Raw genomic sequence first — 24,228 nt, 5'->3', positions numbered from 1 at the left:
TGCAATGATCATAAATCTAGGTTGCAGTTAATAGTCAAAAATGGATGGAAATGTAATAATAAATTTAATAGTGATTAAAGACCGTAGTATTAACATAAAAAAACAATACTGTAAAATAAGGCCCTTTTTAAAAATCACAATTCCAGTGCACAATCTTGTATATAAAGTAGGGATGAGCGGGTTCGGATTTCTGAAATCCGAACCCACCCGAGGCCCCCCGATCCGAGCCGGGAACTGAGTCCAGCTCGGGTTTCCCGCCTGACTCGGAACTGAATTCGAGGCGAAACGTCACCATCCCGCCTTCCGGATCTCGCGGGTTTTGGATTCTATAAAAGGTCCCCGCGTCGGCGCCATTTCTCACTCCGGCTGTGGACAGTGAAGAGGGAGGGTGGGAGCTAGGGCTGGCTGGGCTGTGTTGTGTTGCCATTGTCCATTGGGGCTGTCAGTGGCGTAACTATAAATTTTGCTCCCCCCGGCCTATTTTTTCTGTTGCCCCCCCCCCCCCCCTCGGCATTTTGGTAAAATAATTAAAGGGCCATTTATACGCAATTTGGCCCCCAGTGCAAAAGTTAAAAAATTGCTCCCTCCCCCCCTAGACAGTTTATAGTAAACAGTAGTGCCCTTATACAGTGCCCCCAGAAGTGGTCCCCCTATGCAGTGTCCCAGGTAGTCATCCCCCTATGCAGTGCCCCTTATATAATGCCCTCAGTAGTAGACCCCCTTAAATAGTGACCCCAGTACTAACCCCCCAGCAGTGCCCCCAGTAGTAGTAGTCCTCCCCCAGCAATGCCCCCAGTAGTAGTGGTCCCACCAGTGCAGTGCCCCCAGTAGTGGTCCCACCAGTGCAGTGCCCCCAGTAGTGGTCCCACCAGTGCCTCCAGTAGTAGTCCCCACCAGCAATGCCCCCAGTAGTAGTCCTCCAACCAGCAATGTCCCCAGTAGTAGTTCCACCCCTGCAATGCCCCCAGTAGTAGTCCCCCCCAGCAATGCCCCCAGTAGTAGTCCTCCCTCCCAGCAATGCCCCCAGTAGTAGTCCTCCCTCCCAGCAATGCCCCCAGTAGTAGTCCTCCCTCCCAGCAATACCCCCAGTAGTAGTAAACAACCCCCCAGCAATACCCCCAGTAGTAGTTCCCCCTCCCAGCAATGCCCCCAGTAGTAGTAGTAGTAAACCCCCCCAGCAATGCCCCCAGTAGTAGTAGTAGTAGTAAACAACCCCCCCCAGCAATGCCCCCAGTAATAGTAGTAGTAAACAACCCCCCCAGCAATGACCCCAGTAGTAGTAGTAGTAAACAACCCCCCCCAGCAATGACCCCAGTAGTAGTAGTAGTAGTAGTAAACAACCCCCCCAGCAATGCCCCCAGTAGTAGTCCCCCCTCCCAGCAATGCCCCCAGTAGTAGCAGTAAACAACCCCCCCCAGCAATGCCCCCAGTAGTAGTAAACAACCCCCCCAGCAATGCCCCCAGTAGTAGTAGTAAACAAACCCCCCCCGCCAGACAGACAGACACACAAAATCCACTTACCTTGTATCAACGCTCCGGCATCGGCTCCTCCGTCCGGCGTCCTCCCGGGCAGGCCCGCTCTGCATGATGGGAGAGACGTCATGCCATCTCTCCCATCATCACCCACTGCGGGAGCCAGAAGAGCCCGGCTCCGGCAGTGGGCGCAAGACAAGCAGCCGAAGAGTCTGTCTGACTCATCGGCTGCTAAAACAAACACACGGCTGCCGGCGCCTCTAGCATCTGTCTCCTCCTAGGCGGCGGCCATTTTTGGAGGGCAGTTTTCTGCAGATTCCATGCGGACGGCTAGCCCGCATGGAATCTGTGGCCACCTCGCCCCACAAGCCCCCAAGCGGGGTCTGTAGTTACGTCACTGGGGGCTGTGTCCACCCAGTCCATAGGGGCTGACTGGGCTGTGTTGTGCTGCTGTTGTCCATTGAGGCTGGCTGGGCTGTGTTGTGCTGCTGTCATAGGGGCTGGCTGGGTTGTGTTGTGCTGCTGTCATAGGGGCTGGCTGGGCTATGTTGTGCTGCTGTTGTCCATAGGGGCTGGCTGGGCTGTGTTGTGCTGTTGTCCATAGGGGCTGGCTGGGCTGTGTTGTGCAGTCAGTTGTCCATAGGGGCTGTGTCCACTGCAAAGTCTATAGGGGCTGGCTTGACTGTGTTGTGCAGTGTCCCATAAAGGCTGTAGTCCTAAAGGGGTGCTGTAGTGTTGTCCAGGGGGTGATCCGTCCATCAGGGTTGCTCCCCCAAAGTGCACTCCAAAAAAAAAATTTCAGAATTTTTTTCCTGTGTTTGTTGATGCACGTGCGGCTACTGCGCACAGAATTCACAAAGTAGCGCCAAGCTTGCGCCTGTGTCATAAGTAAAGGGCTGGCTGCATCGTCTGTTAAAGGGTGGTGTAACCCCCAAAGTGCACTCCAACAAAAATAAAATATTTTCTTCTGTGTTTGTGAATTGTCTGCACTGTATGTGCATCCTCTAATTAAAACGATCCATCTCATTTAATGTATTGGAGATTTTACAAGTGAACAACTGATTTACCTCTGATAAAGGAGTAGTGATCAATACTCGTTAAACACAGGTTTAGGTTACTATGGTTAACTTTGTAAAATCTCCATTCTTTAATTGATAAAGCCTTGATTTCAGTTTTCCTGTGTTTTTTTTAAGACTATTAAAGATATGATTATGCTATTATGTTGATAACAGCTTGTCAAACTTGAACGCACTTGTTCCTAATGTAACCAGTAAGAGGCTAAATGGTTACATTGTTTACACTGCGGAGTCATGTAATGAATGTTTACATCACGTGACCGCATATGCACTGTGGCCGTCTCGAGCCTTCATACAATGTGCCGCACATCTCCGCCTGGAAGTCTTTCCAAGCTATGAGCACATGATTGACCGTAGGCCAATGGGATTTCCCCGACGTCACTAACCACATGATCGGATCAGAGTCACGTGACCATGACTGGGGAACAGTAAAAATAGGTATTTAAGCACTTTTTAAGAAAAAAAAACTACTCGTTTTAATTAGAAACAAGTTGTGTTTCATATTATGATTGCCTTCAGTGACAATTTCAGTTGTGATGTTTGTTTTGCATAATGGCCTGGCTAATTAATTAATCCTTTTTACACATCTGTTTACAATTCACTTACTTAAATGGTATAAATATCAGACACACTCAGTGTCATTTACACACTTGCTCCTGATGAAGGTGTGGGTACTTCCACACGGAAACGCGTTGAGCTGGGTACCACTCACTTGGATCCGGTACCATTTATCTGCATGAGAATTTGACTTCATTCATTTGTATGCTGGATTGACCTGAGGAGGATTCTAAAAACTTTGTGGTCATTTGCCATCAGTTCCGGAGCGGCTCATTTATTCCCACAGAGACATCACTGGACATTCCTGCATATGTGGACACTCTTGCGAGGACACCTTGCTAACCACTATAGGATTGGTAACATCTCTTTTACATTGATGGACAGTATTCCGGAACTTAACCACTAACAACTTTCCTCCACAATAGGATCCAACATACAATTAAGAAATATACTCAGTCAATTGGTGAACACCTATACTTTCACATGCGATTTTATATTAGTGTGTATTTATGCCACTGTTCCTGTTTAGGAAGTGATTCATTGTTAAATTGTGTTTTATATGTCTGAATAAATGTCTTTTATCTGAGCCAGATGCCATTATGTTTAACAACATTTAGTTCTACTTAGGGTTGATTTCTTAAACCCCACCCAATAGACCTTAATGCTCCACCCTAGCGCTGTTTTTTTTCCTATTTTTCTATGGTCTCATCGACCTACCAAAAACCATCATCGGACGTTCCAGCACCTGGAACGGGTAATAAAAGGTGGTGTAGAAGTCCATTCGCACCCAAGATCGTGCACCTACAAATATCAGGGAGCTGTGGGAAGCTGTCCAGACGGCATGGGTCATCATCTCTCCAGAGGTCTTTTGTGCATTAGTGGAATCGATGCCACGTCAAGTTGCTGCACTTCGCTGGGCTAGAGGGGGTCCAACACTATACCAGGCATCTATCACATGACTTTCGGCACTTTAGTGTGTGTGTGTATAGTGTAATATATATATATTCACACACACATCTCAATCAGGTTTGTGGTCACTTGCACAATTAACTGTGAGATAAAGAATATATTGTAGTTCAGTAGATTAGGGACTTACTTGATGCATGACGTTTAACTTTAATCTCGGGGTTCAACCGGTGGGATTTCTCACTGCAAGATGAGGCGTGACGCTTGACTTGTGTTCCCCCTTGAGTGCGTTTGGGGTCCTCCACCTTGAAAAATAAACATTGCATAAATCCAACCCCCACCTCCATAACTATGGCACAGTGCTCCATACAGAAAATATTTCAGCAAATGTTAATAGCTGTTCTGATTGAAAGATGTAATAATGGTTAAATGCCAATTGTGTGGTAATTAACATCAAAATATTATGAAGTGATATTCAAAAATTTACTTTCAGTTAAATAATTAGTAGGATAAATTTTTATTTATGCAATGTACACTATACAATCCTCGTTAACATTTTAAAGAATATTGCATCACAAAAAAATGTAGGGGTCTAGTTACTAAGCAGTGCTAGGAGACAGAGTGAAAAGTGATAAGTCTGTGATAAGGTACCAGCCAATCAGCTCCCAACTGTCATTTTTCAAACACAGCCTGTGAGATGGCAGTTGGGAGCTGATTGGCTGGCACCTTATCCCAGACTTATCAATTTTTACTCTGTCTCCTAACACTGCTTAGTAACTAGACCCCTATATATTTAACCATCCACATGAGATTTCCTGAAAAACCGCTTTGAAACCTCTATGAATGAAGTGCAGTAGCTCCCTCTACTGGACATTATGTAGAATTCGCACAAATACATAAACCATGTTTGCTGTAACTGTATATACAATTTACAAAAAAAGTGTACTCTAGTTTGAACCACATTTTATTTGCATGAAAATAAACCAGTTAGTTTACCTTTTCATAGGCCACATCATCGTAGACTCGAGAGTCACTACTGTCACTGTGTGAGGATTTTGCCCACCTGAAAGTAAATAGTGACAGATGTTGTAATTTTACAGGATGATATACAGTATAGCAATATATTGTTAGTATTATTTGTCTGCTTACTGCACTGGCAAAAAAAAATTATTTTTTTTTGGGATGTAAAATATTCTCTTTCTTCAGATCTTTTTCATCAGTTTTGAAAAAATGTAAAGTACATTTTTCCTAGAACCATACAGTATCTCATATGCTGTTACAGTTATTGAGAATACAGCACTTGTAATACTATCATTCAGGGTTGTTTCTTAAAACCCACATACTGGAAAGCCATTATTTTCAAAATGGGCGTTTTCTACTGTAATACCAAACTTTGTATTTATATTCCTAGCCGCCCTTGCTCATGACTAACAGACAGTTTAATATAGACTTTGGTGTACATATACTAAATATTAAAACTACTAAAGAACGGCTTAACAAGAATTACAGGGGAATTAACATTTTGACCATCCCTTTGTCTTAAAAGGTATAGTAATTGGGTATATTATCCAACAAAAAGGAGGTTTGGTTTCAGGTAGAGACACATATCGGCTTTATGCACTAATGATGTTCCCTTAAATTAAATACCGCTCTCTCATACATGGCTTTCAAGAGTGTTAATTGACTTTATGCAAATTTCTCTCTGTAATGTAATTATTTGTAAGTTTAATGTAGTTATATTTAATTGATATTTCTTGATTTCTATCTTCAAATTAGCACAGTCTGTCTGACTACCCTGGGTCTGAGATCAGAGTTCCATGAATAGAGGTTACAGGATTCCTTTTATTACTGAACACTTATTGGTTATTAGTTATAGGTTTATTGTATGTCTTGTCGTGTAATTAGTTTCTCTGTCCTGATGAAAGTGTATTTACTGTCCTGAAACGGTTACTTGATGATCATATAAAAAGTTTCCCGTTGTCAGACAGGCCATGTGATTATCTGTCATTGTTACTGGAATGGTTGGCACCTGTATCTCCTGCAGTGTGTGTGTGTGATGTGTGTCTGATATAAGGAGTGCAGGGTTTTTGTTCCACTTCTATTCAACTGAGCAAACGACTTACATGAAAGAGTGGCGCACAGCAGTGACGATGTTAGCTATTGTTTCCACATCAACATAGTCGTAGTGCAGGGCCTCTGGCCTGGTTTTGGAGCCTGTCTGAGCAAGCAGCAGCCCCAGCCATCTGCCCATCTCCTCAGAACAGCTAGCCTGCAAGTGAGAGTTAAAAATATACCCATTAGAGATGCTCGGGTCTGCAAGCATGATTGTGCACTAATAATTATACTCATCGACTTTGTATAAATACTTTTCGGGAGCAGCTCGGGGAGCTGCTGCAGGCCGGTTCGGGGGCGGGGCCGGACTGTTGATGTAATTAGGCCCCATCCCTTTCCCGGGGAATGTCCTCAATCCGTGGGTCTGCGAGGAGGGGGCGGGCTACACCATGCGTTTTGCATCATTTAGCCCTGCCCCTCCCTACAGACCTGCAAATTCCCCATTAAATCTCTCCATCCTGCCCGCTTCACTAGGAAATGGGCAGGATCTGGGAGATCTTCCTACACTTCTGGGGGTGCGGGGAGCTATCCGAAATTTGTGAGCCTCCCGTGACTTCCAGGAGTGTAGACAAGTATGCAATTAATACTCAAAGTTATGTTCCGAGGAGAAGCGCACTATAACGACACATAGCTGGGAATAAGATGTAAAGAAGTAGAAGGGCATCATGTACGCAGTATCGATGCCGCACACTAGTGGCCAATGTTTTCAGTCTGCGCATGCGTTCAAGTCACACTGTGCATGTTTCCCTGATGGTCACCACCGGGAGCTGCAGAATAAATTTTGACCCAGTAAGAGTCAATTTCAGTGGGAATGTCTGGACGGCAATATGGGGTGGCTAGCCAGACGCAGATGTGTCGCAGTTGTCTGGCGGTCAGGACTGTGTCTTTTGCCGCAGTTGCACTGATTTGGGCAGCCATTTTCAGAAAGGTAATCTGCACATTCAAAGTGCTGGTGCAATGTTCGCTGATGCGACCGATGTACGGCCGATATATACAGATTCACTTCACTCACCACTCCTAGATCTGGGGTGCATGTAGTATGTGATCACAAAAAGATTAATAAAAAAAAGTAATCATATAAACAGAAAGCATTGATCCACTGCACTCTCCACTCCTAGATCTGCTCAACCATAGATATCTCTAACACCTGAACTGTTGTGGTAGCTTGAGGACCGCATTTGGGAACCTCTGGTCTAGGTTGTACAGCGCTGATAATGGATAAGACTTTCAAATGATTTATTCAGTAATTAAACATAAATTGTATAGGAAATATGATAAATTCAGGGTACTGTGCATATCCGAAATATTTCCAGTGTGTTATGCTCTATATAGAAGCTACTGAAGGTGGTATACACACCACACATGACTAGTGATTCTAGGCATTCTTACAAAGATATGTATCATATGTATCATTGTGGAAGGAGCCTTTTCTCCAGAAGTACAGAATCTTCAATAAACTACTTCCCCATAAATCCCAACACAATGTAATAATGGGATACATGCCTCAAACACGGAGACTTCTTTACTTTGGCGTAGGATTCGGAAAGCAAATGGGTGCTTGGGTCCAAATCCTGGCGACACCTCACAGCCACGAAGTGCAATAGAGTTAACATGAGTTCGTAGATCATTACGGTCCTTGTGCAAATACAGTGTTTGTCCCTTTAAGCGACACCAGCGTTCCTTCCAGCTCTGGTTTACAAGCACATTTAGGAAGCCTATGGTAGACAACAAGGATTATAAAAGGGGTGATTATATTGTAAGAATGCTAATTTTATTTGTATTTTCTTTTTTAAATGAATAAAATTCAGTACATGAAAAACAAGAGTCAGCGCTATTAATAATCCTTTCTTTACAGGACATGCTAGGTGTACGATTCAGCTAAGTGTGAGTTTCAGGCTCGTCCACTGGACAAACTCAGGGCCTGATTCAGCAAGGATCGCTATTCTACTTATACGCACACAACGCAGTTGCTAATATCAGCGGTGATATGTAAATGTTTGCATTCGCATTGCGATCGCAGCCTAAGATAAGGACGCCCACATCCCCTTACTCACATCCGTACACTTGGGAAACACAGCAAAACAATCAGTAACATTAAGTAACATCGGACCCACAGTTAAGGCAGGTCAGACCTCACTCAGGAATCGCTAACTTCAGCGCACTCTGTGAGGCCTCCCATAGGTCTGCGTATTCTCTGCGAACGCAGTCCCGATCGTAATAGCTAGTTTCGCATGCGCAGAACGCTACAATTGGCCGATTGCACGCGTATAAGCATCTGCGCTCTTTGCTGAATCAGGCCCTCAATCCATAAAGTGCAATTTTCTTTTGAACTGCGCCAGGACGGTTATATGAGTTTGTTCTCGCCCATAGTAAAATAGGTCTCCGTTAAAAATGTACATTTGAAAAACTATTACTATCCATGTAAATCCACTTGCTTGTGAGATCACGATTACTCTTTTACTATCCACTATTGCACTATTACTATCCATGTAAATCCACCTGCTTGTGAGATCACTATTACTCTTTTACTATCCATGTAAATCCATCTGCTTGTGAGATCACTATTACTCTTTTACTATCCACTATTGCACTATTACTATCCATGTAAATCCACCTGCTTGTGAGATCACTATTACTCTTTTACTATCCACTATTACTATCCATGTAAATCCACCTGCTTGTGAGATCACTATTACTCTTTTACTATCCACTATTACACTATTACTATCCATGTATATCCACCTGCTTGTGAGATCACTATTACTATGCATGTAAATCCACCTTTTTGTGAGATCACTTGTGAACTTTAAATACTCACAGAGTAACTATTACGGTCAATTTTTTGAGAAGACCTTCCAAATCACATAGTAACTCACATTTAGTATTTAATCATATATTACATATTTTCCATATATTGCAGTAGTGTGGCCCTAAAATTACCACATGACTGGTTACAAATGTAATTACTCCTATATGTAAAAGATGATACATTTGAACCCGCACCCTCTGGCCTCATAGCTGAGACTATGGGTGATACTTACCACAGCAAGGGATGTCTTCATCTGTGGAGGAAGTGTGCTGCTCCTCTGCAGAAGGCTTCTTTTTAGAGAAACTAATTATCCTTGTAATTTTCTTCCCTGCAGCCCGACTCATGGAACCTTTCAGTTCAGCCAGACCACTCCTCCGACACTTCCCTATGGGCAACATAATGTGTCTTATATGGGTCCTTAGAGGAGCTCACTTACTAACTTATCAAAGTTTAATAGAAAGGACATTAGATGTCTGCAGGCTGAGCAATTTCCCGCAGAAGTAGCTACAAATATGAGAAGAGAGTTCTGGTGGAGAATATGGCAATCACCTCACATCTTTGTAACTAGAGGACTCACCATTGTCCCTGTTCTCCTTCCCACTGCTGGGGGAGCTGTTGTCCCCATTGGCTGCACTGTCGGAGTCTGACGTCTTGTCATGGGAGAGTCTCTGTGGAAACACAAGCGGTCACTAATAACAAAGACAGGAGATACTTAAATAATATACTTTAACCTAAATACGACCCTGAATAGAAGATACATTTGTCCGTACAAAACATACATTATTTATTTTAAGTTTGTATATTCGAAAGAAAAAAAAAATCACCTGCATGTATGAAATAAAATGGTAGAACTTCTGCTACAGGAGTGCGTGTGGGGCTGCTATAGCGCCTGGAGGAGAGCTGGGCTTGGCAATGCCGGAAGAGTTGAGTAGGGCCTTCAGGAGGGGCAAACTGGGATCACTGGGCCCTCCCTAAAAATTTAGCTGTGGGGCCCGGCCATGTTGTGTTCTGCCTCTGGTTATATAGCTGGTAAGATACTTACAGGGGTATTCAATATGGGAGCGATAAGTCCGTTTTTGCGTTAATATCGCACCTATGACGTCATTATCGCAGGTTTTAGTTTTACACCGTATTCAATTTCAAAGACTTTTCGCAGGTTCGAAAAGTCTTTGGCAAAAAACGGGGATAACTTTTCACCACTGAATAGGTGGCAAAAAAAAGTGCAGAATTGGAGTTTAGGAGTGCAGGCTTAAAAAAAATAGCCTGCACCCTTCAGAATGACCCCATGAAACGATCTGTGTAAAAAAAAAAAAAAAAAAATCGGGACACCCCAAAAAAAGCACTTTGAATTTGGGGACCAAAAAAAAAGAATGTTGGGGAACAAAGTTAAAAAATAGCGAACTGGACTCTGGGGGGGTCCCCAAGTATGCCCCATATGTTTTTTCCATGGCAGCTCCTTGCGCAAGTGGGTTTTTCATGATTTTTTCAAGTCTCTTTAGCAACTTTAAAATATGCTGACCCCCATTTTCAAGTACCCCAAATTTGCTGGGCATAGTTATTTTTCCCCCCAAAAAAATTCTAAATGCTCTTCTGCACCACTTTCTTCAAAGTCGCATTTATGCAGTTGCCGCGGCTATTAGAAACCCCGACTTCCTTCAGGAGTTAAAAATGGAGGTACCCATAGTGATCCCCCATGTCTATACATCATGAGGGGGGTCCCTAGAATATTTCCAGAAAATTCCCGTTTTTGTTAGCCTGTAAAAAAAATTTGTAAAAATTTAGAAAAAAAAATGACATAAGGTCCCCCCCCCAATAGCCAAACCAGCCCCAGGCTTGCCAGCCAGTGGTTGTTTCTGAAAATACGGGGAACAAAATGTGTAGGGTTCCACCGTATTTTTTTAGAAACCAACACCAGGCTGCAGGGACTAGTGCTGGTTTTAAATATAGGGGGCAAAAATGACGTGGGGTACCCCCTATATTTAAGACCAGCACCAGACCCAACCGACCGGGGTGTAATGCCACAGCCCAGAGACCCAATCACCGGGGCTCCAGGTCCAAAGCATTACACCCCAAGTCGGTCAGCGCAAGCCGGTGATCTCTGTAAAATAAATAGTTAAAAAAAGACAAAACACACACCGTGTCCTGTATAAGTCAGCCCACGTGGGAACTGTCAGTTACCGGAGACAATCAGAGGGCGCTCTACAGTGAGCGCTGCTGCTGATTGGCTGACGGGACTGCAATGCCCCGTGAAGTGCCGGCAGCGGCCATTCGGGAGCTATCTGTATGTGTGACAACACACATACAGATAGCTTGTAACGTGGATCGGGTAAATGCGTTTTTCTTTTTATTAATCCCATGGATTACTGCGGGGACCAGCGCTGGATGTAGGCGAGTATGAAATCTTCCTTACAGGGCCAAATTTTAAGGATTTCTACTGGAGAAGAGGACAGAACATCTGGTATAGGTAAGTATGTGTGAATGGGTAGGTGTATGTAATAAACTTATACTGGCACGGTGTGTGTGTTTAGTCTTTTTTTAAATATTTATTTTACAGTGAAATTACAGGTGCCGCATGTCTGCTGGCACTTGTAGTTCCACAAGTGCAAAATGGCAGGCATGCTGGCACTTGTAGTTCCACTGTAAAGTACAATAGTGTGACATTATTTGGCCCCCCTATTACCCCCATACCCACTGCTCCAGGGGTATGGGGATGAGCCCCAGGCTTCAGCGTAAGCCTGTGGTGCTCGGGAGAGGGGGAACCCTTTTTGGGGGGTCCCCGACTCCCCCGAGATCACCAGCTTGCGCTGACCGACTTGGGGTGTAATGCTTTGGACCTGGAGCCCCAGTGATTGGGTCTCCGGGCTGTGGCATTACACCCCGGTCGGTTGGGTCTGGTCTTAAATATAGCGGGTACCCCACGTCGTTTTTGCCCCCTATATTTAAAACCAGTACTAGTCCCTGCAGCCTGGTGTTGGTTTCTAAAATATGGTGGAACCCTACACATTTTGTTCCCCGTATTTTTAGAAACCACCACTGGCTGGCAAGCCTGGGGCTGGTTTGGCTTTTGGGGGGGGGACCTTATGTCATTTTTTTTGTAATTTTTTACAAATTTTTTTTACAGGTTAACTAAAACGGGAATTTTCTGGAAATATTCTAGAGACCCCCCTAAAGATGTCTAGACATGGGGGATCACTATGGGTACCCCCATTTTTAACTCCTGAAGGAAGTTGGGGTTTCTAATAGCCGCGGCAGGAAAAAACACCTTCCAAAGCTATTTAAAAACCTGACTTTCTTTTGCAGGCAAAAACGGGGTTACCCATAGTGATCCCCCATGTCTGGACATCTTTAGGGGGGTCCCAGGCATATTTCCCGAAAATTCCCGTTTTTTTCCTTAAATGGGGTCAAGGGTCATTTTTTAAAAAACAGGGATAATTTTTCTAAACACTATAGCAAGTGAAAAAAAATGCAGAATAGGGGTTTGGGGGTGTAGGCTTATAAAAAATAGCCTGTAGTTTTGGGAATGTCCCCTTAAAAGGAAATGTTCATAAAAAAATGTCCTAAAAAAATCGGGACACCCTTAAAAAAAAAAATTGGGGTTTTAAAAAAAAAATTAGGTAAAAAAACCCCCAAAGTAACGAAATTATTTCTGGTGGGGTCCCCAAGTATGGGGCGGGTGTTTTTTTCATTGCGCAAAGTAGCGGCAGGTGCATTTTTGCAGAATTTTTAAAAATTACCTTTAGGGACTTAAAAATATGCTAGTACCCATTTTCATGTACCCCAAATTTGATGAGACCACTTAAAAAAAAAAAAAAAAAAAAACCTAAGTGCCCTTCTGCATCACTTCTTCAATGTCGGGAAAAAAAACACCTGCACAGCTATTTAAAAACCCCGACTTTCTTCTGCAGGCAAAAACGGGGGTACCCATAGTGACCCCCGAGGTCTGGACATCTTTAGGGGGCTCCTACAATTAATTCCTGAAAGTTCAAGTTTTTTTTCGCCGTTCCAAGTATCGCCGGTTCCTGTTTTCGACGATTTCAAATTGAATACGGGGATACGCGGGAGCACGCGCGATACTGTTTCGCTGGCAAAACCTCCGATGTGCGGCGAAAACCTCGCTGGCGAGGTTAACGTTTCATATTGAATACCCCTATTAGAGAAAAATCCACCTGAAAGTCAGTTTTGAGACAAATATCCCAAGCACAGCCGGGTCACCCACAGGTATCAGCCAGGAGAGTCCAGTGACATCTGCCACACTCTCCTGGCCCCAGACAGCACGGGCTTTATTACATAGGCAGCTGTTCCCCACAGACTATACACTGCCAACTGGAGCTGTCAGGGCAGCAGCAGCGCAGGGAAGATGTAGGGTGATGCACTTTGGATATTAACAGAACATAAAAAATTATGATCGGACCCATGTTTTTCCCTTTTCACTTGTAGGAGAATCTCACCTTGTCCAGATCTAGTCTATGCCTCAGTGCTGGTGACGCAGAAAGTTGCATTGTGTTTGGGCTGGTGGCTTCCTTTATCACCTGCATGAAGACGGTTATATAGGAGTAAGTAATACAGATCAGAGCACAGGGTACTACATATACTAACTTTACAGGTCTAAGAGAATAGAAGCTTGGCTGTTTATTAATGACACTAGAGCACTAGTTTAGGTGTGTATGTAAATGTACAACAACATACAGCATATAACACGCCTCCTCTATTATTTTAGTGCCATATGCAAAGGAAATGTAAGCAAAACGGACTACATCCCCTAATAACAATAAGTCATTACAGGTAAGCAAAGATTTTCTTCAGCAGATGTAACAATTAATGTCAGAAGCTATATCCATGGCCTTTGCCCCTCCCAATGTCTAGTATATTGTAGCAAACATTTTAGATATAATATAGTAGCAATCCTTTTACCTTCTATCAGCTACTGGAAATGGAGGTGTACATATGAGGGGGCTCTCGCGTGTACCAGCAGTGTGCAGTGGGCTTTCCAGGGTAAAGAGGCAAGTCGGCGCCCTTTGGACAATAATTTGTTCTATAACATACGGCACGCCCAGATTTGTTTCATCTAGCATGGTAACAGTGAGCGGATGTAATGCCATTAATATTCTACTTTATAGCTAATAATAGATAACATCCATATTCAGTATTCTGTGTGACTGACGGATTTCCGAGTCCTCACCCTCATCCATTCTTCGGCCTGCTCCTGACTCTGGACGGCCAACACAAGAAGCTCAGAATTAGGGAGGCAGAAGCGTAGCTCGTGTTTCTTACGGCGCCCGTCCTTGGGTACATACGTCACACTGCACAGGGCCAAAGGCATCTCCAAGTGAGGATGCTGGTCTTTAGAGCTCTTGTAACACTACGGAAAGGCAATGTTAGATGGCAGGATTACTAGGATGCCAGCACACAACATCACACTTTCATAGCACACAGTTACTGTAACGGAAGTGTCTTCTGATCAGAGTACTAATCTGTGCAATTATTGGAGTGCTCCAACGCCAGTAGGGCAGCAAGCCAGGAGGATAAGTATGTTATAGTGATGAGCACATGCAGTACAGCCACAATAGCCTTAGCACAAAGAATATTCTCACGTTTTAAAAACTGTACCAGTATATACAGTAGATAAATCAAGTCGCTGGACGGCACTCATGGCACTGATACACATACGCTGACTCCTCCTTACATCTGACAGTTTAACTAAGTAGTCAGAGTACGTGTATCAGTGCCAAGCGGCTTGATGTGTTTTTTATGTGTTAAGAGCATGGTTATATTTGACATGCAGTGTGTAACAGTGCTTATACTGGCTGGAGCTTGGAAGGGGCATTAACCCACTTGCAATAAATGTGAGTGAATAGTGCAGGCAGTTGTTTTAACCTTTCTTCTCTTTATTTAAACAATTGGGTCACATCCACCTTTGACACACACACACATCCACACACACACTTGCTGTAATAAGTATGGCTCTGATGTAAATGGCCCATCTCATACAAATGAGGGCGCACTACAATATGCTCAGGTCTGTGGCAGACCGTGTGACACTAGAGCAAAGGCATCCGTGTGCCAAAGGCAAACTACTACCATTCCGCCTAGTTGTCTTCACGTGCCAGGCAGCTGGTTCCTCGCAGATGCCTGTATAACATCTCCTCTAAACGCCTAGGTCACATTCTCACAGTTGCAATTTGTTTCCATCCCAGTAGCCACAAGCACCTAGATACAGGAAATCCCTTCTGGCACACAGAGTATTTTGATATTGCGGACGTAACAGAATGTATTCCCTTCCTTCCTTCCTACTCCGTGTATTTATTCTATCAGCAGCTTTACTCCAGACCACTTATTTCCAATCATGTAAGAAATTGGAGACTTAATTCCTCTTACCAATAATTTATTGTCCCTGATGAGTGTCAGCTGCTTAGCCCACTGTCCAAACCGCTTCTTGCGCAGGAGGAATGCACAGATCCTGCTGTCCCGAACCAGATGCAATGAAGCCTCCTGTGAAGGCCACTGATGCATTAATCGCTGAGCTTTACTCTCTTCATCTTCCTCATCGTAGGACTCATAGGAGCTGCTCAGACCATCTGACTCGTTATCTGTGCATAAAGAAACACATTTAATGCTCATTAATTTAATTTAATGGTGCATATAATACAGCTGTGCTGCAACCTATAATACTGAGGGGCCTATTCATTAAACCTAAAAATTAGATGGAGATAATTAGGTTTAGAACTCGCATGGAGTTCTAGCTAATTATAGGTGGAATTCATCATTCCACCTCTCCATAAGTATCTATTCCGAAAAGCTGTCATTTTTGCGATGACAGCTTTCGGGAAATAGATACTTTTCCCTGCCTAAACTACCTTATCGCATCTGGAAACAGTGCTGCGCATGCGCTGTAACATCTGTAAAACCAGCGCATGCGCAGCACTGCCTACAGATGCGGTAAGTTTGTGTACCCCCCCGACCCTCCCCCCCCTCCGCTCACCTTCCCTCCCCCCCCGACTTACCTGTCCGCGCAGCAGCCTCCGGCTCCGTCCTGCTGGTCTGTCATGTGGTTTCCCAGCAGACCACATGACAGATTAGAAAAAAAAACAAAACCTTTTTTTTTTCTTTTTCTAAACTTTCTTGTGCTCTGCTGGGGAGCACACATGTCCGACCAGCCTCCGGAGCCTGAGGACGGAGCAGAGCGCCGGAGGGACTCGTCGGGGGACCTGCACACGCGGATACAGGTAAGTCGATTCTGCTATTCGCCATCTCACAGTGGCGAATAGTAACTGCATCACATTCCGAAAATTCATAATTTTCGGAATTTGATGAATACCACAATTTCCACATCCCCATACTAATGTACTAATTAGGGATGTGCAGGCTCGGATAGGTTCGAGTTTGCACGTGGAGTTCGGATTTTTCCCTCCAAAAAAACGGAACTCAGAAAGAGGCTAAACGTCATCTTACATGGACGAACATCATCATTCCTGGACAAAAGACAAGGAATGATGATGTTCGTCCATGTAAGATGACGTTTTGCCTCGTTCTGAGTTCCGTTTTTTTGGAGGGAAAAATCCGAACTCCACGTGCAAACTCGAACCTATCCGAGCCTGCACATCCCTAGTACTAATGTATGGGGAGTGTGGAAATTAACGCAGGGGAACTTAGCAATGAGATATCTGTGATATCTCCTGTGCTAAGTGGCTACATGAATACCAAAATAATGTTATTTAAGGAAAATGTCCTTAAAAACGTTATTTTAGTGTTGATGAATAGGTCCCTGTGTCACATAATAGCTTTCATTAGAATGACTACGCACATGCAGCCCTCCAGCTGCTGTGGAACTACACATTCCAGCATGCCCTGCGATAGTTTTGGTATTCGGGCATACTAAATCTGTGGCAGGGCATGCTGGGATGTGTAGTTCCATAGCAGCTGGCGGGCCGTATGCTGTATACCCCTCAACTACACTAATCTGCTAAAGAAATGTATCTGATCGGTTACTATTGGTAATAGCACATCCTTGCTTTTTGTACCATGTTACTTATTACTGTAAGACCAATTTTGTGGCAAACATATCAAAGACAAAAATTATTATTTGTTAAAATATATACTGTATTGTACAGTAACAATTGCACTTATGTGTGTGCCAATACTATGTCACTCAAACCTCATTCCTGCAGATCTGTCCACCAGAGGGTAGGTCAAGGACAGTCCCCCAAAGAGTCCTATTTACTCGCTAAAATGTAAAGCTTACTATGGACAATTTTCAAAAAATGTTGTACTTTAAAAAGGGTAAGATTGGATTATAAAAGTGAGAACAGACAGATTACTATCTGCTTCGTGGTCTAATACTGTGGTGCCCTGCTGTAGTGCCCAGACTACCTGACAACTTATTTTTTCACATTCTTAAAGAAGCTGATCAGCAATTTCCTATACCTGCAAAAAGAGAGAGGGGAGTGAAAGATGTATGGCAGCACAGTGGTATGTATCGCTGAGGTCACTTACAGGAGTTCTTCTGCTCCCCATTGATCTGAGTCAGTGGGTAATTGTTATCTGCTTCTTCATAATATCCATCTTCTATGGAATTGGGAGGACTGGTGCTACCTGTGCACAACAAGAAGAAACATTAGAGAAATATCAAAGCTGAAACTGGGAACCAGAAGTAGAACATTTACTCTATATACTAAAATGATCGGACAACATAGATTACACGAATACCTTCCGTTTATAGAAGCTGATGCAGAGCCGAGCACAAGTTGGCCATAACTGGACAAAACTAAATGTGAATATTCACCAATATGCTGAGTTGTATGTATCTCTGTGGCCCCTATCTGTACACTTGTATTGGTAGTTGGTACAGTCATTATTTTGAGTGAACACTTGCATCAGCTCTATCCTTGGTGCAAAAGATCAGTCTATGCACAGCTCGCAATTCCATTGACATGCCCCGCACAACATTTCCTACATACAGTACAAACGCCCCATTAGCACAGGTCAGGATTCACAATCTGACTGCAATTTAATCTCCTGCCACATGGGGTGCTGTGGTCATACCATTTCAGCATGGGAATGGTTTTCTCTCCTCAGCCAGTGATTACCTGTACATGTGCTCACTGTTATAATGCACTGGGCCAGACCAATACATTTAAACTTGGGATCAGCCATAAATCCTAGAATCTTGATCCTAGTGTTTGCTGAATAGGTAGCAGCTGAAGCACCTAAGATTGTACAATCAGGGATTCTCGGTAAATGTTGGTACTTCAGGTCCCAGCTCGTGTTCACTTGTATCCAGTGAGCAACTTCAAGTACTAGTTCATCTTTGTAAGATTACTCTCCGCTTCATTGCATATAAGCAGCTGCAGTATTATTAGCAGCATTAAGTATATACATCATTATAGCATTATCTACTTATACCAGGAACTTTGTTTTTGTCAATTCAATTTCCAGCTTATTCTGAACTGTGTATTTGCACAAGTTACTAACCAGCTTATCTTTGTACATATCCTGTACAAATACCTGCATCACTGTCATCCTGCAGCCTGACTAGCTTTGCTACCTGGTTTCAACAGATCTCCAGGAATTGGTGTTTATACTACATCCAATGTTATATCTGCCTCAACTATTTCTGCATTTACCTGATTCTGTGTTTATCCTTATTATTCAGTCTGCTGTGTCAGGCTATACCCAGCCACTGCCCCACTGCTGCATTGTTCATTCACCACAATACTTTCTGGATAAAGATTCTCACACATAACACATTCTGTACAGAGGTTTCATGTATATGTGTTATAAAATCCATGAAACCACCCAGATATACCCCTTCACCTGTAAATGGAAACGTGACCGTGCTGCTTATGGCTCCACTCGACCATTTGAAGTGCGAAAATATGCAAGATCTGTATAGGTCTACACACGCAAACATTAATAATCTTATTATGCCCCACATGCTCATATATCAATTGGCTCAATATCATAGTCTGACACGAAAAAGACAGCAATGCCCAATATTAATCCAATCAAAATAAAGTGTATTTATTGGATATGATGGGAAGAAATGTTTCTCTGGTTCCTACTTAGGTCGCGGATACTTTATAGATGAATAAACCCATAGTGCAGTGGTTCTCAAACTCGGTCCTCAAGACACCCTAACAATCCAGGTTATCAGGATAGCTACACTTAAGCACATGTGGCTTAATTAGTACCTCAGTAAGTTTCATAATAGCTTTACACAAGCATGGATATCCTTAAAACCTGGACTGTTAGGGTGCCTTGAGGACAGAGGGCCTGATTCAGACCTGGACGGTATCTGGAATGCGTTCGCTATTGCCGATGTTTGCTAATCTGCGCATGCATCGCAGTGTGCGTGCACGAAATACACAATGCGTTCACTGACCGCTCGCTCGCCCAGCACAGCCAGCCCAGCAGAGTGAGTGACAGGAGACCGTTTTGTGGGTGGTGACGGGGCAGTCCAGTAAAAACGGTGGGTTGGATTTGCGAAAGCAGGCATGCCTGAGTGTTTTAACGCCGTTTTTGAGGCGTGCATAATTAACAGACAGCGTCATAGTACACGTCACTTGCCTTTTTTTTACACTGATTTCCTCGCAATGCTTGTTGTAGGGTAAAGCAACTGCAAGCACTGCGTTAGCATCAGATGGTGCTCGATGTACCAATGTTTTAATACACTTCCTGGAGATAACGTTTTTCTGGTGGGCAGCTCTGCCTGTGCGATTGGGCGTATGCTCAGATAAAGTGGCCGCTCACTAAGACATGGTGGGCGTGCTTATGCCTTAGCGAGCGTTCGCTTCCCGTGGCGTCACTTTGACAAATTTTCATACGCATTGTGCGAGAGTACTCTCATAGCGACCGGGTCTGAATCAGGCCCAGAGTTTGGGAACTCCTGCCACAGTGTAATCTGAGAACAATGTATGATTGTTGAAATCCAATGGTTAAATGGTTAGGCCTCAATCAAATGTGCTGGGTGGATCAATTCCTTTACTCACTTATGTAAATGAGCTGTATATTATTTATTTATTACCAGTTATTTATAAAGCGTACACATATTCTGCAGCGCTTTACAGAGAATATTTAGCAATTCACATCAGTCCCCGTGCCAGTGGAGCTTACAATCTATGTTTCCTACTACATGCACACACACATACACACTAGCAGTGGGGGCTGCAACACAGTCCAAAATTCAAATAGGGGAGCCACACCAACTGCCACCCCAAACGCTGCCAAACATTGCCAGCCAGGACTGACTGGCAGTTGGTGTGGCTCTGTTTGAATTTTCGACTACTGCAGCCCCACCTCTGGAACTGCCACTGCACACTAGAGTTAAGTTTTTGTTTTTTAGGATCCAATTAACCTACCAATATACGTATTTTCATATTTTTGGAATGTGGGAGGAAACCCACAGAGAAAACCCACACAAGCAAAGGAAGAATATACAAACTCCACACAGTATAAGAGAATATCCATCCACTAATATCAGTTGAAATAATAATCCTTTATTTATATTGTGTAATATAGGTAAAATGGCAACAATTATCTTGAAGATTAATTCTCGATGATGGATAATCTTGAAATAAATAGAAGGTTTCTCAGTATCACATAAATATCATGGAATAAATAACAGGCATAAAATAAGTAAAAACGAACATAATGCATAAGATCAATTTAAAAAAACAAAAACAAAACACTCACATCTAAGTAGCTGCAATGCAGTCTGAAGGCGACTGAGCTGAGCAGGTATATAATATATAGACAAGGCAATGTTGTAGATAGTGATGCAGAAGATGCTAGACAAAAAGGTGCAGCAGGATATAGTATAGATTGAAGAGACATCACTATATTTAAAAATGTAGCTTGTGCACAATGCTGTTAATAAAGGTGTACATTGTAATTGTTGTGTAATATTAAAAATATGTGATGTATAGGGATTGAATATAAATGTGGATGGATGAGCTGTAGAAGAAACGGTTTTGCAATGAGCGTACTAACTCTCAGCTCATTTCTTCCAATTGGGTGATTTCTGTCTATCACCACACTGGACATAGGCCCTGCCAGGAGGAGGCCTGTGTGACCACCTTGGTGAGAAGGGAAGAGATTACTTACTGCGAGATGTGATATACTCTGTGGATTTCCCTGGTCCAAGGGGCACCGCTTCTTCATAGTAATCCTCTGGTGGTGGAGTGGTTGGTAGAGGAGGTGGAGGGACACAAGGTGCTGGTGGGAGAGGAGAAGATGGTCTCTCTGACTCTCTATAATCATCCTGCATATCACGTAAACCTTGCAGGTCACAGTCTGCACAAAAAGAATAAAAACAAACGTTACAAAGAACTAAATAGAGTGTTTCCAATACATTATATATTTATTGAGATACCCAGGATTCCATAACAATGACTCACACATGCGATAATGACACGGATGTCATTAAAGCAGAATTTTGTTAGGGTGGCCTGCTTGTAAAGTTTCTAACATCAGTCTATTGATAGACATCTCGATGAGGTCATCCTCCAGTATTCAGGTTTGAAGAATAGAAAAGTGGGTGTTGTTTTCCTAGCTAAGGACAATAAACACTGATCTGAGACATTAGCATTTCACCTCACACGTAGCCGCTGTTAGTGATTTCATATTTGGAATACAACTTTCCTTGCTGAATGGAACCCACAACATACAGCTGGATGCAGGACCCAGACATGCACTTGTGGTGCCCAGGAGAGACACTATTAGGTTTCCTAGCGGTTCTCACCATTGAAGCCAATGGTGGGAACCGTTCATTGGCTGAGAGAAGCAGAGGCTCACTTCTCTCAGCCAATGGACGCTCAGCACCAGGATTTCTATAGAGAAATGCTGCTGCTGAGCTATTATTCGGATAGCACCAGCCTTAGAGGATGGTACTAAGTTCGTGGGTCGGGACTTTGTGTTTTTAATTTTTTTTTAAGAAGATGTAGATGCCTACTTGGACAAGAGGGCCTATCCAGGGATTGAAGGTAAGTATGTGTGAGTGTGTATGTATGTAATAAACTTATACATTCTCTTTCGTCTGGGCTGGGGGACACTGGACCATGGGTTGTAGGTGGGAAGGCGTGGATTTGGCACTAACACTGAAATCTATAACTCCTCCCCTCTGCAATCCCTGACTTCAGTGTAAGTTTAGTGCCTGTGGAGAGAGGCACGGTTTTTCAGGGCTGCTCTGCTTATAGCAGCACACAGCTGGAGTGTAAAGCAACGGGGAGAGACGCATCTAAGGGGGGGATGGCGCTGAGAGCTTCCCCCATTCCACACACTCCCGTCTCTGAAGAGACAGTCTAGGCCTGGGGTTAGCGTGCTGCTGTTACCTGTTAGAGGTGTAGGCAATCGGCGTGGTCCTGGATGGCGGGTGCCATCTTGCCAGGTTTCTTGTCGCGGCTCCTGTGGGGAGAGCGCCAACTACAGACCGACCGCAGTTGAGCCCTACAGAAACACCAGACTGGACAGGCTGTTCTTGGAAGCTATGCAGTGTTGGGCCTGGTTAGTACTTGGATGGGAGACCACCTGGGAATACCAGGTTTTTTAGGTAAATGCGGGTCAGTCCAAGTGCTTTCCCCACTGAGGGGAGTAACACTTGAAGGAAGGAGCAGTGAGGCTCGCTTCAGTATTACAGGGGGGAAGAGCCATGGCTGATGGTTCCCCCCACTCTCCAGAGGCAAAATGCAGGCTCCAAGGAAGTCTGATCACAGCTTTTTAAAGGACACAAGCCTGAACAGCATGGAGGGAGGACAGCACAAGCTCCTTTCCCTCTGCAGGGTACAGCCAAGTAGTTTTCAGTATTACTGTAATCTGTTCTTGTGCCTGCTTGGAGTGTTTGCATATTCATTGCCACTTGTTATATTTCTTGTATTTTGTTTTCTTTTCCGGGCTGACTGCTGTGGCCAGGCAGCGCAGAAAGGGGGGTGCTCCAATGATGGACAAAAAGTCCACAAAGGGCCAGAACCCCACTATGGCTATATTTTTTACATGTGCCCAGTGTCAGGCTAAATTGCTGTGTGGACAACTGGATGCAGGGGCTTTGTGTATGGACTGTCAGCTGGTGCCCACGTGTGCGCAGCCAGCTTGGGAAGCCACTCCACTTATGGAGGATCCGGCATGGGCTCAGCCGTTCACTCTCTGCCCTGGTGACGTTGCTCCGCCGTAGAGAGGAATTAGCCCAAGCAGCGCCAGCGCCTGTTTTGCCCTCAGCGCCTGCTGTTGCAGGGGGTGGTTACCAGGGTCCTGATCCACCATGGGTCCTTACAATGGAGCGCTCGGCGGTAGGGGTCGAGAAAGTATCGGTCATTATGGAACGCTTCTTTGAGGAGTCTAAACTATGCACTACGCATAAGCGTCCTCCTCCTTCCAGTGTCTTGTTGGAGTCAGATCCCGAGGGGGAGGAAGAAGAGGAGGGGGAACTCCAAGAGGAGGTTCTGCCTGACGAGGAAGGTTCAGACTCTGCATCAAGTCAGAGCGTAGAGGACCTTATTATGGCAGTACGACAGTCTTTGGACTGTCTGGACCTTGACACCTTAGCTAGGGTGGAAGGGCCGTTTAAGCGGAGGCGTAAGAGGGTTGTTTGTTTCCCAGTGTCTCAGGATCTTTCAGATCTGGTAGAGAAAGCCTGGAAGACCCCAGATAAAAAGTATGCTACTCCTTGTAAATTTGCAGCCCTTTATCCCTTTCCACAGGAGCAGGTCGCTAAGTGGGAGCTGCCTCCAAGAGTGGATGCGGCTGTGGCTCGTTTAGCAAAGCACATGGCTCTGCCTATGCAAGGGGCAGCCTCATTTAAGGATCCGCTGGACAAAAAATTGGAGGGATGCCTTAGGAGTATTTTTATGGGCGCCGGAGTGGTTATTCACCCATTATTGGCATCTGCATGGGTCTCTCGCGCCATGGAGAAGTGAGTTGACAAATTAGTGGCAAGCCTTGCCGGTGACTCATCCAGAGAGGACTTACTGGTACTGGCGGAACAGATACGTGTGGCTGCAGACTATGTATGTGAGGCCGCACAAGATGGAGTGCAAATTTCCTCTAGAGTCTCAGCCACGGCAGTCGCGGCACGCAGAACACTCTGACTTCACGCCTGGGAGGCGGACGCCGAATCTAAACGTGCTTTAGAGTCTCTGTCTTTTTGTGGAGGTATCCTGTTCGGCTCTGAGCTTGATACTATTATATCCAAGGCGACATGTGGAAAGAGCACTTTTCTGCCTGTGGTGCCTCAGAAGCTAAAGGGCTCACATTTCTGAGCCTTCTGTTCTTCCTTTTGAGGAGGGGAAATGATTAGAGATCAGGGGG

At 44.3% G+C, this 24,228-nt stretch overlaps 1 protein-coding gene across 2 annotated transcripts in view; it reads right to left on the bottom strand.

The window, feature by feature from the left end:
* Window positions 1-24,228, bottom strand: part of AFAP1L1 (actin filament associated protein 1 like 1) — a 112,617-nt gene that overhangs the window by 17,682 nt on the left and 70,707 nt on the right. For both annotated transcript variants that reach the window (XM_088462121.1, XM_088462120.1), the window contains exons 4-14: window positions 21,034-21,222; window positions 17,425-17,523; window positions 15,310-15,521; window positions 14,114-14,293; window positions 13,383-13,463; window positions 9,512-9,602; window positions 9,167-9,319; window positions 7,629-7,840; window positions 6,137-6,282; window positions 5,010-5,076; window positions 4,204-4,318 (exon numbers count right to left, since the gene is read on the bottom strand). In XM_088462121.1, coding sequence (XP_088318247.1) covers window positions 4,204-4,318; window positions 5,010-5,076; window positions 6,137-6,282; window positions 7,629-7,840; window positions 9,167-9,319; window positions 9,512-9,602; window positions 13,383-13,463; window positions 14,114-14,293; window positions 15,310-15,521; window positions 17,425-17,523; window positions 21,034-21,222 — 1,545 coding nt within the window. The remainder of the gene's footprint in view (window positions 1-4,203; window positions 4,319-5,009; window positions 5,077-6,136; window positions 6,283-7,628; window positions 7,841-9,166; window positions 9,320-9,511; window positions 9,603-13,382; window positions 13,464-14,113; window positions 14,294-15,309; window positions 15,522-17,424; window positions 17,524-21,033; window positions 21,223-24,228) is intronic.

The sequence above is a fragment of the Taudactylus pleione genome, unplaced genomic scaffold, assembly GCF_031769625.1.
Source record: "Taudactylus pleione unplaced genomic scaffold, aTauple2 ptg001151l, whole genome shotgun sequence".
Taxonomy (NCBI): Eukaryota; Metazoa; Chordata; class Amphibia; order Anura; family Myobatrachidae; genus Taudactylus; species Taudactylus pleione.
This window is presented reverse-complemented; position numbering and strand designations above follow the sequence as displayed.